This window comes from Jaculus jaculus, chromosome 4 (assembly GCF_020740685.1).
Source record: "Jaculus jaculus isolate mJacJac1 chromosome 4, mJacJac1.mat.Y.cur, whole genome shotgun sequence".
In the NCBI taxonomy this organism is placed as follows: domain Eukaryota; kingdom Metazoa; phylum Chordata; class Mammalia; order Rodentia; family Dipodidae; genus Jaculus; species Jaculus jaculus.
Genome location: NC_059105.1, coordinates 25,174,789 through 25,188,944, shown reverse-complemented (window position 1 = coordinate 25,188,944; position 14,156 = coordinate 25,174,789). Strand labels below are relative to the sequence as shown.

Here is a 14,156-nt window from a genome sequence, read left to right as displayed (position 1 = left end):
TATGGGCCCGTGATTTACAGGAAGAAAGCACTTCTTGTTCGTTGGTTTGTATGAGGCAGGGTCTCACTCTAGCTCAAACTTGGAACTCACTCTGCATGCTCAGGCTGCCCTTGAACCTACAGCGATCCTCCTACCTCGGAAGTGCTGCGATTACAGGCATTCAAGACGACAGCGCGCAGGCAGAACCTTTGGCCAGCTCGGAGGCACATGTACCTGTTGTCTGGGAAGTAGACAGGATCAGGCTCTGCTTTCCTTCTTCCGATATCTGATAGACGTTGACAATGTACTTGCGGCCGGGAAGCAAGTCAGGGATGTTCACAGAAGTAGCTGTACTTGGAAGATCTTTGAAAGACCAAGGAGAGGTTACTGGCTGGAAGTGAGCAACACCCCCACAGTTCAAGAGCGCCCGAGCTCTTAAGAGAAAAAAAAAAAAAACTAGAAGGAAAGTGTCAGCAATCTTCACTGCACTACGGGATAGTTCTTTCATGTTCCATTGTTTCAGGGGTAACTTTTATGACCCATCTCCACGTTTTGAAAAATAGCTCTCTGTAGTTATTAGTCAGGGGGTAGCCATGGGTAGAAGGATGGTGGCGAAGGGGCTGGGGGGATATTGTTTGGTTTTTTGTTTTGTCTTTTGAGGTAGGGTCTCACTCTAGCTCAGGCTGACCTGGAAGTCACTATATAGTCTCAGGCTGGCCTTGAACTCACTGTGATCCTCGTCCCTCTGCCTCCCACATGCTGGGATTCAAGGCATATGCCACCATGCCCGGCAAAGGGGGTATTCCTTTTCTTGCTCTAGTGCTGGTCATATGGGTGTGTTATTTGGTTTGTTGACTGACTGACTGACTGACTGATTGATTGATTGATTGATTGATTGGCTTGTTTGTTTTTGAGGCAAAGTCTCACTCTAGCCCAAGCTGGCCTTTAACTCGGCAATCCTCCTAGCTCAGCCATGGCGCAGTAGAATTTTTGTCAAAAAGTCCCTTACATGGGAATTTGAAAAACATACATGAAGGTGCTCTTCAGCACGAAAGCTAACATCGCCAGCTACTGTCCTCATCCTGACAAATAGAACCGTGAAGAAAATAGGTTTTGCTATGTGGCCTGATGCCACGTAAACCAGGGTAACGTGAAAGTGCTCCGGGAGATCCAGCCAGGCCTAGCAAGGGACTGCCCCTCCTTCCTTTGACCAGGAGAAAGTGTGTTCAGTCTGAGCTGGGGAGCAGTTTCAAAGAGCACAGGTCTAGGTGCATCTCCCAGGACGAGATGCCCGCCACCCACCCACACAGCCCCCACCAAGGCCCCCAGTCAGCTCACCCAGGTACTGGGGCTCATCTCCCTCCTCGCTCAGCTCGTACTCCACGCGGAATCCCGACACTGTGTCTGAAGCCGAGACCCAGGACACCACAAAGCTGCTGGCTGTGATTTCAGTGACAGACTCCGAAGTGGCCACAACAGGAGAAAAGGGTGTTGTCTCTCCTGTCACGGTGTTGCCTAGGACATCGCAGAAAGGGGAAAGACAGCCTTAGATCACCTTGAACAATCACCATCCTTGACTGCAGATTATTTGAAAAAGCAAAAAAGAGGCTGGGTGTGGTGGCGCACGCCTTTAATCCCAGCACTTTGGAGACAGAGGTAGGAGGATCACTGTGAGTTCGAGGCCACCCTGAGACTACATAGATTTACAGGTCAGCCTGAGCTAAAATGAGACCCTACCTCGAAAACCCAAAACAAAACAAAAAAAGAAAAAGAAAAAAAAGAAGGGAAGAAAGGTTCATTTGTGAAAGGAAGTGAACAGAAAAGGAGAGCATTTCTGGAGGAGACCCCGAGGGTGAGTAACTTGGGCCCAGCCAGGACGCTGGACACGTACTGGTCACGGGCGTGCTGGCGCTGGTGGTGAAGTCGAAGCGAGTCACTTCGCGGTGGCCGTACTGCTGGATGCTGATAAGCTGCCCCTCGTAGATCACACCCGGGGTCAGGCCTTTGATGGTATACGAGTTGCGGTTGCCTGGAATGGTAGCTTCCTTCCAGGGGCCCACGGAGTTTTTCTGAATATTTAAATTAAAAGGAAATATTACACAAGGGTGGATATTCCAAGAGGAGGGTCAACAGTTTCAAAGAAGAATGGGGTGGGGGGGGATTGGTTCTGTAGCTCCGTTCTTGTCGAAAGTCATGAAAACTTGGCATGAGCAGGTAAGTTAACGTGTGCCACATGTGGTGCCACACTGGTGCCCCCTCATTCATCTCATCTTGCACTCCGTGCAGGTGGTACCGCTCTCACTTCAAAGGTGGAGCGATGAAGAGTGAATCACTCAAAGTTATAGTTGAGGTGCTGAACACCTTCCCTGTGGCCAGATTGGAATATTATATACCAGGACACTTATTTTTGCCTCTCCAGTGTCTTGTTAGTTTGGTTGTTTATTTTTCGAGGCTCAAGATCTCCCTCTAGCCTGGGCTGATCTGGCTGGCCCCAGGCTGGCCTTGAACTCACAGCTATCCTCTCCACTACAGTCTCCAAAGTTCTGGGACTAACAGGTATGCACTACCGCGCACAGACACTCTGTCTTTGAACTTAAGGGGACACAGTTCAAGCGTCTTGCCTCACAGAAGCACTGGGAGGCAGAAGATTGCTTTGATGCACACCCTGGGGCCACAACAAAGAAAGTTCAATTTATAAGATTTTGTGACTCATCCCATCAACCCATCAAGAGTGGTTAGCCAAGTTTGGGAGAAACTAGAGAAGAATGTAATTCAGTTTATTTAATCTTTTGCTGCCAGTTTACATTTTTACATCCTGTCCAACTTCATTAATATGTCATGGACCACTGAAGCCACTGCAATAGAGTATGTGGGAAAGAACCACCCTGACTTCAAACAAGAAGAAATCCTTTTAAGTATAAATCTTCTAAAGCAGTTTAAGTATCAAAATACATTTTTAATGCTTCAGTGAGTTTTTTTTAAGTTACCCAATCACCCAGTTTGTCCATACTTAAATGTTCAAGTGCCCATTTATATCTTGGGGATAAATGAAAGTGACACTAGCTCTCTTTAAATTTAAACTCAAGTTCACTGTGAAAGAAATTTAAATTAGTCATTACAATTAGCTCAAAATTTATATGCAACGAGAGAGCTTCTCTAGTTAGCTGTCAAACATCAGAAAATAAACTCAGGTGGCACACAGTAATTTAAAAAAAGAGGAATTCTTTGTTAAAAACTCATTCTTTGGTGATTTTCCATTTGAATATGCATATTGCACCTACTTTTTTTTAATTTTTATTTTATTTATTTATTTGAGAGTGACAGACACAGAGAGAAAGACAGATAGAGGGAGAGAGAGAGAATGGGCGCGCCAGGGCTTCCAGCCTCTGCAAACGAACTCCAGACGCGTGCGCCCCCTTGTGCATCTGGCTAACGTGGGACCTGGGGAACCGAGCCTCGAACCGGGGTACTTAGGCTTCACAGGCAAGCGCTTAACCGCTAAGCCATCTCTCCAGCCCTGCACCTACTTTTGAATGCCCCACTTGGATAGGCTTTGCCAAATAATTCAGAGCTAAATTTCAAATAAAATTGGTGGTGATGAGCTTTGTGGTATATTTGCCTTTAATCCCAGCACTCAGGAGGCAGAGATAGGAAGATCCCTGTGAATTTCAAGCCACCCTGAGACTATATAGTGGGGGGGGGGGAGAAGGTGAGATGAAAAGATGAGAGACAGATGTTAAATCAGTGGCTCATGTGACCAACACTCCACATTGTTCATTACAAAAAGAGGTTATCTTCAAAGCTTGACTGAGGGGACAGCTCATGCCTTTAACCCCAGCACTCAGGAGGCTGAAGTAAGAGAACTAACTGCCACAAGAGCAGCCTGGCTGCAGACGGAGCACCAGGTCAGCCTGGGCTCTTAGAATGAGACCCAGCCTCAAAATAAAAGACCAAAACCAAAAACCTTTGACTTCCTCTTGAAGGGTTTAAATTCAACTACAAGTTAGTCATATGTGGCATTTTGCTTTTGTTTAAAAATAGACATTTGGGGCTTGGGAGATGGCTGAGCAGCTAAAGGGACTTGCATGCAAAGCGTTCTGGCCCAGGTTTGAGCTCCTAGCGCCCCCATGATGCCAGATGCAACACCTGGCGCATGCATCTGGAGTTCATTTACAGGGCAAGGGGCCCTGAGGCGTCCCTGCTGGTACTCGCACGCTCTCACAAATAAAGACGGATAAAAATAGACGTTTTTCTCCTATGTCTAAAAAATTGTGCTTTTCAAATTAAGTCAGGAACTTTGGAGATATAAGAGAGCAGACTTGTGAGCTGGGCGTGGTGGCGCACGCCTTTAATCCCAGCACTCGGGAGGCAGAAGTAGGAGGATCGCCATGAGTTCAAGGCCACCCTGAGACTACAGAGTTAATTCCAGGTCAGCCTGAGCCAGAGTGAGACCCTACCTCGAAAAACCAAAAAAAAAAAAAAAAAAAAAGAGCAGACTTGAGAGGATGAGAAAAGTGTAAGTTGAATAGAACAATAGCTTCCTTAGTATGATTTTTTTCAATTTGTAGATACACTTAAACACTCATACTCAATTCTTTAAACAAGCCAACTGCCCTCCCAAACCCTCACTTCCCTCTCTCCCTTATTACCCACTTACCCATTTTCTTTCTTTCTTTCTTTTTTTTTTTTTTTTTTTTTTTTTTTTTTTTTTTTTTTTTTTGGTTTTTCGAGGTAGGGTCTCACTCTGGTCCAGGCTGACCTGGAATTAACTCTGTAGTCTCAGGGTGACCTTGAACTCATGGTGTTCCTCCTACCTCTGCTGGGATTAAAGGTGTGCGCCACCACGCCCAGCTTCATTACCCATTTTCCTGCAGTCTAACTAACTTTATAGGATCAAAAGTAAAGCTTTGCATAAGAAGTTAATCAGAAGGGAATTTTAAATTAGCTATGTTTTTCAAACTATAGAAAGAATGCCAACAATTTCATCCTCAAATGGAGTTGAAAAACATTCAAAAGTGGCTGATTTTCCTCACAAGTACTGGATGAGGATATTTGTTAGAGAGATCTTCTTAACATAAAGATGGAATTCCTTGTAAATATTAAAACAGTAAATCTACATATCAATTTGATTGGCCACCTATTGACTAATCACTAAGAATATTAAAACAAAATTATGATACTTAATTAGATTTGTTAACTCAAAAGCCAGAAAGCCCTACATCCTAATCTAGTAAGACCAGGACACTCAATACGCCAGGTTTCGGAGAGCATACTCACGGGTCTCCATCTGAGAATGTACTGAGTGATGTGAGACGGCTCGGGAGCGTTCCACTGAATGGGGTGGGAGTTGGGCTGGCTGGGGGTCTCAGTGATAATGACTTGGACAGGACCAGTTGTGCCTGGAAATGCAATGTGTGATTTAGTTAAGTATTCTTCCACTATGACTTAAAACTGTAGTATACATGAATGGCCATCATTAAAGATATGAGTATAATAAATGGGCTGCAGAGATGACTTAGCAGTTAAGGTGCTTGCCCATGAAGCCCAAGGACCCAGGTTCGATTCCCCAGGACCCACATAAAGCCAGAAGCACAAGGTAGAACATGAATCTGGAGTTCGTTTGTAGTAGTTGGAGGTCCTGGCAGACCTATTCTCTCTAAGTAAAGAAATAAATAAAATGTATTTTTAAAAAAGGTGAGTATAGTAAAAAAAGTGTTTGGGTTTAACTAAGAGTTTACATAGTGGCATTGGAATAAAAACATCCAATTTTAGCTAATGATTATATTCTTTCCACCAGAGACACAAATACAGTTTGTTCATTTAAAAAAAAAAACAAACAATAGAACAAGGGGCTGGAGAGCTGGCTTAGAGAGGAAGGCATGCCTGTGAAGTCTAAGGACCCAGGTTTGAGTCTCCAGGTCCCATGTATGCCAGGGGCACAAGGGGGTGCATGTGTCTAGAGTTCTTTTGCAAGGGGCCCTGGCATATCCATTCTCACTCCCTCTCCCTTCTGTCATTAATAAAAAAATAAATAAATAAAATAAAGATCTTTTAAAAAACAGAACAGAAGGGCTGATTTGATGGCAGAGTGGTTAAGGCACTTGCATGCAAAGCCTAACAACCTGGGTTTGGCTCCTCATTACCCACATATACCAGATGCACAAGGCGGCGCATGCACGTGCGGTTTGTTTGCAGGGCTGAAGGCCCTGGTTTACACAAATTCACTTTTTCTTTCTCTCTCTCTCTCTCTCTCTCCCACAAATAAATACAAACTTTACTTAAAAAAAAAAAGATATTGTATATATGTAAGTACAATGATTGTGATGGGGAGGTAATATGATGGAGAATGGAATTTCAAAGGGGAAAGTGTGGGGGGAAGGGAGGGAATTACCATAGGATTTTTTTTATAATCATGGAAAATGCTAATAAAAATTATAAAAAAAAAAAAGAAAAGCTAAATGCCTCTTAGTTTGCTTTTTTTTCTGTTTTCTAAGTAAGAATTGTGAAACAACAGTAAAATTGCCCTAGCACAAATAAGATAATTCAGAATGCAAACTTCATTTACTGATCATAGTAAACCTTTTTAAAGACTGATTCTTATTTGTGAAGGTTTTTACCACGAACAAATCTACCAAGAAGCAAACAACACTCCAAAGGCCATATGACATGATGTAACACAAACATATTTCTAAATGGGCTCAAATCTTAGACAAATAGACAAAGGTAATAATTAAAGACCCAGTTCTATTTTTCATCAGTCTAAGCACTTTATCACTTTAGGGGCAAAAAATCTAGTTTTATTTCAAAAGTATACACTAGAAGGGTATGGTGCCACACATCTTTAGTCCCAACACTGGAGAGGCTCAGATAGGAGGATCACCATGAGTTTGAGGCCAGTCTGAGCTATAGTTCAACCTGGACTAGAATAAGATCCTAGTTCAAAAGCAACCAAAAAAGCCAGGCATGGTGGCGCACACCTTTAATCCCAGCACTCAAGAAGATTGCCATGAGTTTGAGGCCGCCTTGAGACTATGTAATGAACTCCACGTCAGCCTGGGCTAGAGTGAGACCTTACCTTGAAAAACAAAAATGTATACTCTAAAGATCATTGTTGGCCAAATTATTAAGACATTAAATATTTTCAAAAATAGTTATAGCTGGGCATGGCTGCACACGCCTTTAATCTCAGCACTCAAGTAGCAGGATCACTGTGAGTTGGAGGCCACCCTGAGACTACATAGTGAATTCCAAGTCAGCCTTGGCTAGAGTGAGACCTTACCTTGAAAAATCAAACAAATAAATAAATATTAGTAAAATGGCAGAGCAGAGGCTGGGCATCACTGCTTGCCAAAGTAGCTGGCAGAAAGCAGAAATAAAGTGAGTTGAGCTCTGGCAAAGTCTCCTGGACTATAACAGTCCAAAGCCTGTCCCCAGTAACATGCTTTCTCCAGCAAGGCTCCAACTCCTAAACTGTCACCAGTTAGGGATCAAGCAGTGAAAACACATGAGTTTATGGGGTATCTATTTCAAACCACCACAGAATGCATGGGGCTGGGGACCAAGAAAGACAAACACAAGTGGCTTCACTTACTACCACTGACTGTAACCTCACTTAAGAGATTTGCACTCTGTCGAACATGGTGGCGCACACCTTTTATCTCAGCCCTTGGGAGGCAGAGGTAGGAGGATCATGGTGACATCAAGGCCACTCTGAGACTACATAGTGAATTCCAGGTCAGCCTGAGCAAGAGCAATTGATATGTATGACCATTAACAAAATTTTAAATATATTTGTTTGAAAAACTAAGGGAATCCATTTCAATATTAGACTCCATTTAGAATACTCATGAGGGCTGGAGAGATGGTTTAGCAGTTAAGTGCTTGCCTGTGAAGCCTAAGGACCCTGGTTCGAGGCTCAATTCCCCAGGACCCATGTAAGCCAGATGAACAAGGTGATGCATGCATCTGGAGTTCCTTTCCAGTGGCTGGAGGCTTTGGGGCACCCATTTTCTCCCTCCCTCTCTCTCACTCTCTCTCTCTTTCTCTCCCTTTTTCTTTCTCTGTCTGTCACCCTCAAATAAATAAATAAAAATAAACAAAAAAATTAGAATACTAATGAAATAATGCTGAAAAAAATGATGTTTACAGAACAGAAACCTATCTTTCTTTCAAATGCTGTTCCTTTTGATGTCAGTCAATGTTCATCTGCACAAGCTCCTTCTAATAACATTGTAAGAATTAGAATTTCTTGCTGTCGAACAGAGCAAAATTTTGCATTTTAAGAAAATACTACTCTAGACTATTAACATATTCAAGGTTTTTTGAAAGCTCCTATGTGGGGGGAACACATTGATTTTCAAACTTAATTATTATCTTAGCCTTTAAAGTCTGCTTGAAAACAAAGTTTTCTTTGGCAGAATAAATATGTAACTTATGGATCTGTGTGGACCCAAAAATTCTAGAAGAGCATACTCACTTCCAGCTGGAAATAATTCAAAGTTTGTTGAAGACTAACAAATATTCACTGAATCTTAATTTCATTTAATGCACACTTTTGCAAGGCACATGAATGTCAAAACCACATCTAAAATTCTGCTTTCCATTCTGAAGTGGCCTGGATACCAGAGTAGGCAGGATGTTTGCATAATCAACTGGCAGAATCAATTCCACAACCCTACCCCACCCCCATGTTCATGAAGAGTGTCACAAATGGAGATACAGTCCAAAGAAATACTTAGGTAAATTTTTTAAATGTGAAATACTACTGACATTCCATCCTTAAGTTATTTATATGCTTACGGTTGTTTGAATATTGATCCTTTCAAGAAATCTTACTATTGAATCTCTCCAGGTATACAGAGATCTCATATGTATTTCATGTGGTGTCAATAACAATTGAAGAAAAAACACTTATGAGGGTGAAGTTAAATCTTTTTGAAAACAAAGTCTAAAGAGATAGCGCAGCCGTTCATGGTGGCCTATGCCTTTCATCCCAGCACTCGGAGGGATCACTGAGAGTTGGAGACCAGCCTGAGATTACGTAGTGAATTCTAGGTCATCCTGGGCTAGAGTGAGACGTTACCTCGAACAAACAAACAAAAAAGGCACTTAACTGTCAACCTCTAAGATGAATCACACCCTTTCGGTCACAGGGACACGGGGAGGGGGCAGGGACACGACCAAGAAGAAAGGGAAGGAGAGACTACCGAAGCTTGTTCTTTCTCGGACCTCTAGCATGGATGGGAAATTCTCTTAAAATTTAGGCTTGGGCTGGAGAGATGGCTTAGTGGTTAAGCACTTGCCTGTGAGGCCTAAAGACCCCAGTTCGAGGCTCGGTTCCCCAGGTCCCACGTTAGCCAGATGCACAAGGGGGCGCACGCGTCTGGAGATCGTTTGCAGAGGCTGGAAGCCCTGGCGCACCCATTCTCTCTCTCTCCCTCTATCTGTCTTTCTCTCTGTGTCTGTCGCTCTCAAATAAATAAATAAATAAATTAAAAAAAAATTAGGCTTATGGGGCTGGAGAAATGGCTTAGTGGTTAAGCGCTTATCTGTGAAGCCTAAGGACCCCGGTTCGAGGCTCGGTTCCCCAGGTCCCACGTTAGCCAGATGCACAAGGGGGCGCACGCATCTGGAGTTCGTTTGCAGAGGCTGGAAGCCCTGGCGCACCCATTCTCTCTCTCTCCCTCTATCTGTCTTTCTCTCTGTATCTGTCACTCTCAAATAAATAAATTTTTTTTAAAGAAAAGCAAAAAATTTAGGCTTATGGCACAGTTCACCTTTAAGGAAGCTCTGCTAAATCAAATAGGGGATTTAGGATAGGTTTGCTTTGTACAACACTTTGCCAGCTCAATAAAATCCTTGTTCATCCCTATACTGTCTCTACCATATATAATTTGAAGCCAGGAAGGTTAAAAACGCATACATCATTTGCAATATTTAAATTTAAATTTGCAATAATCCTTTGAGCCTGGTTAGTTAGGATAGCTTTTTCCTTCAACCCAGCTGGCAGACACTAACAATTATCATTGTTAAGTCTTTACTTTTCTTATTCAGTTTGTTCAAAAGAACTATATAAACTGGTTGAGAAAAAAAGTATGGCACAATATCTACACTTTCAAAATCAGTTTAAAATAAGGTCAAAATGAGTAATTTCCAATAATGGTGACCCTGGAGAAGTTAAACATTCATGATTCTTTTTTTTTTTTTTTTTGACTTGGACCTTTTCTCTCTACTTAATTTGCTGAGAGCTGTGCTTTCCTGATTGCTTGTTGACAAAGCACATGCCTGTTATCTTTCTGTTCGTTTGAACAACTCTACCAAGTCCTGTGGAGGAAGGATAAACAGGGCAAGGCTCAGAGACAGTCTGTCCGCAATCTATGGCTCCTTGATGCTTCCCACACTCTCAAGGCCCCACATGCTAGGCAGGAGGCACTAAGCAAACCAGCCACACAGATAAGCAGGCAGCAGCGTGTCTAAGGTCAAGCACTCATCTCCTCTCCCTGGAACCTCCTCAGGGCTCAATGAGCTTTGGCTATTTCCTGGTTTTAAAGTGCAGCAAACAGGTAAATCTCTGTCCCATTCAACAGGTCTACCTTAATGCTGCCAGCAAGCAGCTATGTGGCTTACTTTAAGAGAGAAAAGGTCTGAAAAGAAAACTATTTTCTAAAAGAGAGACTGATGAGAGGGGGAGGGGATATGATGGAGAGTGGAGTTGGGAAGGGGAATGGGAGGAGGGAATTACCAGGGTTTATTATCTATATGTAAAAAATAAAATATGAAAAACTATTTTCAACAAACTGCACTGCCAATATTGATCATAAATATTAATAGTATTTCTTAAATACTTCTATCCTTTGTATCATTTTTAAAATCCAACCAACCCAATGGTAGCTTTATAACTTTATAATATAATTGATAGTAAATTTGTAGTAGATGTTTCAAGTTCATATGAAGGATGCAGGTGGGTGGTTGACATTCAGTTTCACAAATGGCTAGTGTTAGAGCTAGAGAATTAGCTACACTCTCCCCCTGAGCAGAAGAGGAGGTGGAGGAATGGAAGATAGCTTAACTCTCTTCCTCTATGAGCATGTATATGTTGGGTGTGTGTGGTACCATATGCATATAGGATGCATGTGTGCTAGAGGCCAACACCGAGTGTCTTCCTCAGTCGTTTTCGGGTCTCTCTAAACCTGCAGCTCACGATCCAGCTCCATGAGCTAGCCAGAAAGCCCCAGGGAGTCTTCTGTCTCTGCCTGCCCATTGCTGGGATGACTGGCCCATTCTACCACTCAGCCTTTAAGTGGGTGCTGGCGAGCTGAACTCAGACCACAGGATAGAGCGCATGGTAGACGAAAATACACTCCATGCTGAATGAACCTCATGCCCTCTTTCTATGGGTCTTCTCTTTAAGAACCAGAATGTGAAACCGCCAACCTTTTTTCCCAGCCAAAGCCACTTTATGGTTTCTATTTCCAGGTATGAATGTGAAATAAAACTGGAATATTTTAACCTAATGAGTATTCGACAGTGTAAAGTATGAAATTATCAACATTTAGCTTTTCACAGCCTTTGATACCTTTTGATTGGAGTAAGGAATTACTTTATTAGCAATCCAGTTGATTATTGGACAGTGATATGAGAAAAGGATGGGATAGGGAAGGGGGCCCCCAATTACGGCTTGAATATTAATAAAGACAGATAATATCTTGTTATGACCACTCATCGCTCACTGTCAGAAATGCTTACCTGGGTAGGTCTGTAAAGGCTGGCAATGCCACTCCCCGATGCCACGACCATAGCAGTAGCACTGGTATCGGACACCATGCACAAACTTCTCCCACGAGTCGCCAATCTGATAAAAGGTCCGGGTTTCTGAATCCTGGCACTGATCTAGAAAACATGCAAGGAAATGATAAAGTGTGCCAAAGCACAATAGTCTATGAATGTGAACAAAAATTTGCAACTCTTCTTACAAACAGATGAAATTAAAATATTTTTGTTTCTTTGCCTTAAAGAAAGTATTAGAGCTGGAGAGATGGTTTAGCAGTTAAGACGTTTGCCTGCAAAGCCTAAGGACCCAGGTTTGATTCTCCAGGTCCCACATAAGTCAGATGCACATGGTGGTGCATGTATGTGTCTGGAGTTCGTATGCAGAGGCTAGAGGTCCTGGCATGCCCATTCTCGCTCTTTCTCTCTCCCTCTCTGACTCTAATAAATAAATAATAAAAATAAATCTTTTTTTAAGAAAAAAAATAAACTAAAAAGCCAGGCGTGGTGGTGCACGCCTTTAATCCCAGCAATTGGGAAGCAGAGGTAGGAGGATCTCTGAGAGTTCGAGGCCAGCCTGAGACTACATAGTGAATTCCAGGACAGCCTACCCTAGTGTGTGACCCTACCTCAAAAACAGAGAGAGAGAGACAAAAAACAGCAACAACAAAAAAAAACCTAGGGTATTTTTTAAGAGAAGTATTTATTGGCATAGTCCTTTGCCTGTGATATTGAATGAACAGTCATGGCAAGCACTATCATGGCTTAGGACCAAAGAACAAACTCCACTCAGATAAAGCAGAGTTACACTTGTCACCAAGTTCAGCAACTACAAGGAGATGGTGAGCAACGGACGGGTTGACAATGAGCAAACCCTTTGCAGCACTGTCTGCGAACCAGAGAACTCGCTGACAAGCGTCAAACTGCCTTAGGCGCCCTGCAGGCCAGCATCCCGAGGCGAGGGGAGGCGCGGCGCGGGCGCTGCTTACCGATGGGATCGCACTTCCACTTGCCACGGCCCTGACCAAAGCAGGTACAGTTCAGCATGTGTCCCTCCTCGTGACGCTTATGGAACGTGTCGTTCACGTTGTAAGTGATGTCGTCAACAATGCACTGATCTGTTCAGGAAACAGGTGACTAGGTGAGGAGCTTTCAGTGCCAGTGGTAACAAAAAGAAACTACTTTTCAAAGCATATAGTTCTACCACTTGAGTTTTCAACACTTTCCACTAACATAACTCTCCTACTGGTATAGAATAAGCTCCCCCCCCCCAAAAAAAAGTGTATTTGGTCCTCCTCATTTTCACTCATAGATATAACTGTCATAGTTTATGCAACTAAAGACTGGTAAGAATACACCTTCCTGTGGAAAATCAATTTTGGAACACATATATGTCTAAATTTCTTGCTTAGTTGATAACAAAACATCTGCTTTGTTAGAAGAAGATTAAATAAACATAGCACACAGAATGATGTCATAGTCTGGTCTCTGTAACGGGTAAAGAAGGAAGAGACATGGGAAGGAAATAAAATGGCATTTATGGTGTTCGCAGTTTTTTAAAAATTAGATCAATCTTGTTTGTTATTCTGAGAAATCCTTAAATGATTTTCCCTCTTGGGGTCTGTTTCCTCATCCGTGCAATAAAGAGTGCTCTTGTACATGTCGCAAGGCTCCTCCAGCGATGCCATCATCACAATAAAGATTACTCCCAGACTGCTTCACTCACCGAAAATCATTACAGAAATAAAGTCAGGGCCCTACCTGCAGACTAGCTATGTGGAATACTTAACCAGCTCAGAGTTCTACCTAAATGTTACTTTTCAAAACAAAGAAATGGGAAACTGAAATTGTTTTTACTAAGTCAACAACTCCTCCTGTATGACTGGGTCCAAAGGGAACAAAACTGAATTTGAACAAGGAAATTAGCCTCTCTATGGGTCTTAAGTTTGGCTATGCAAAGATCAGATGTTTGAGCAGCAAACTTCAGTAAGTCCTAGGGCACAACCTAAAGCTAATGGTCACATGTTGGTGTTCTCACCTATGAAGGCATCCTTTAGGCTTAGCCTAAGTACTCACATCCTGGGAATGTTCCAGAGCTCTGGAATTTGGCTTCTGGGGATGACAAACTTCCCCAGCACAGTAAACACAGCAGCAGCCCTGTCTCTCAGGACTCGTGCCTTCCTTCTGAAATAGTTCCACTAGTGAGCCAGCATACCTCGGAGCTGGGAGTAGGCGACGCACGTCCATTCCCCACGACCATTCCCAACGCATGTGCACCTCATCATGTGGCCCATGTCATGCTGCTTATCCCACTGATCTCCAATGCGATACATGACCCCTTCATTCGTAGTACAGATTTCCTCATGGGCTGTTAGAAAATGGGTAAGAAATACACTTGGTAAGAGGCCCTG

At 42.9% G+C, this 14,156-nt stretch overlaps 1 protein-coding gene across 12 annotated transcripts in view; it reads right to left on the bottom strand.

The window, feature by feature from the left end:
* Fn1 (fibronectin 1) overlaps positions 1 to 14,156 on the bottom strand; it is a 72,557-nt gene that overhangs the window by 44,615 nt on the left and 13,786 nt on the right. For all 12 annotated transcript variants that reach the window (XM_045148557.1, XM_045148551.1, XM_045148556.1 and 9 more), the window contains exons 10-16: positions 13,961 to 14,113; positions 12,735 to 12,863; positions 11,725 to 11,868; positions 5,257 to 5,378; positions 1,871 to 2,048; positions 1,318 to 1,494; positions 214 to 342 (exon numbers count right to left, since the gene is read on the bottom strand). In XM_045148557.1, the coding sequence (XP_045004492.1) occupies positions 214 to 342; positions 1,318 to 1,494; positions 1,871 to 2,048; positions 5,257 to 5,378; positions 11,725 to 11,868; positions 12,735 to 12,863; positions 13,961 to 14,113 (1,032 nt within the window). The remainder of the gene's footprint in view (positions 1 to 213; positions 343 to 1,317; positions 1,495 to 1,870; positions 2,049 to 5,256; positions 5,379 to 11,724; positions 11,869 to 12,734; positions 12,864 to 13,960; positions 14,114 to 14,156) is intronic.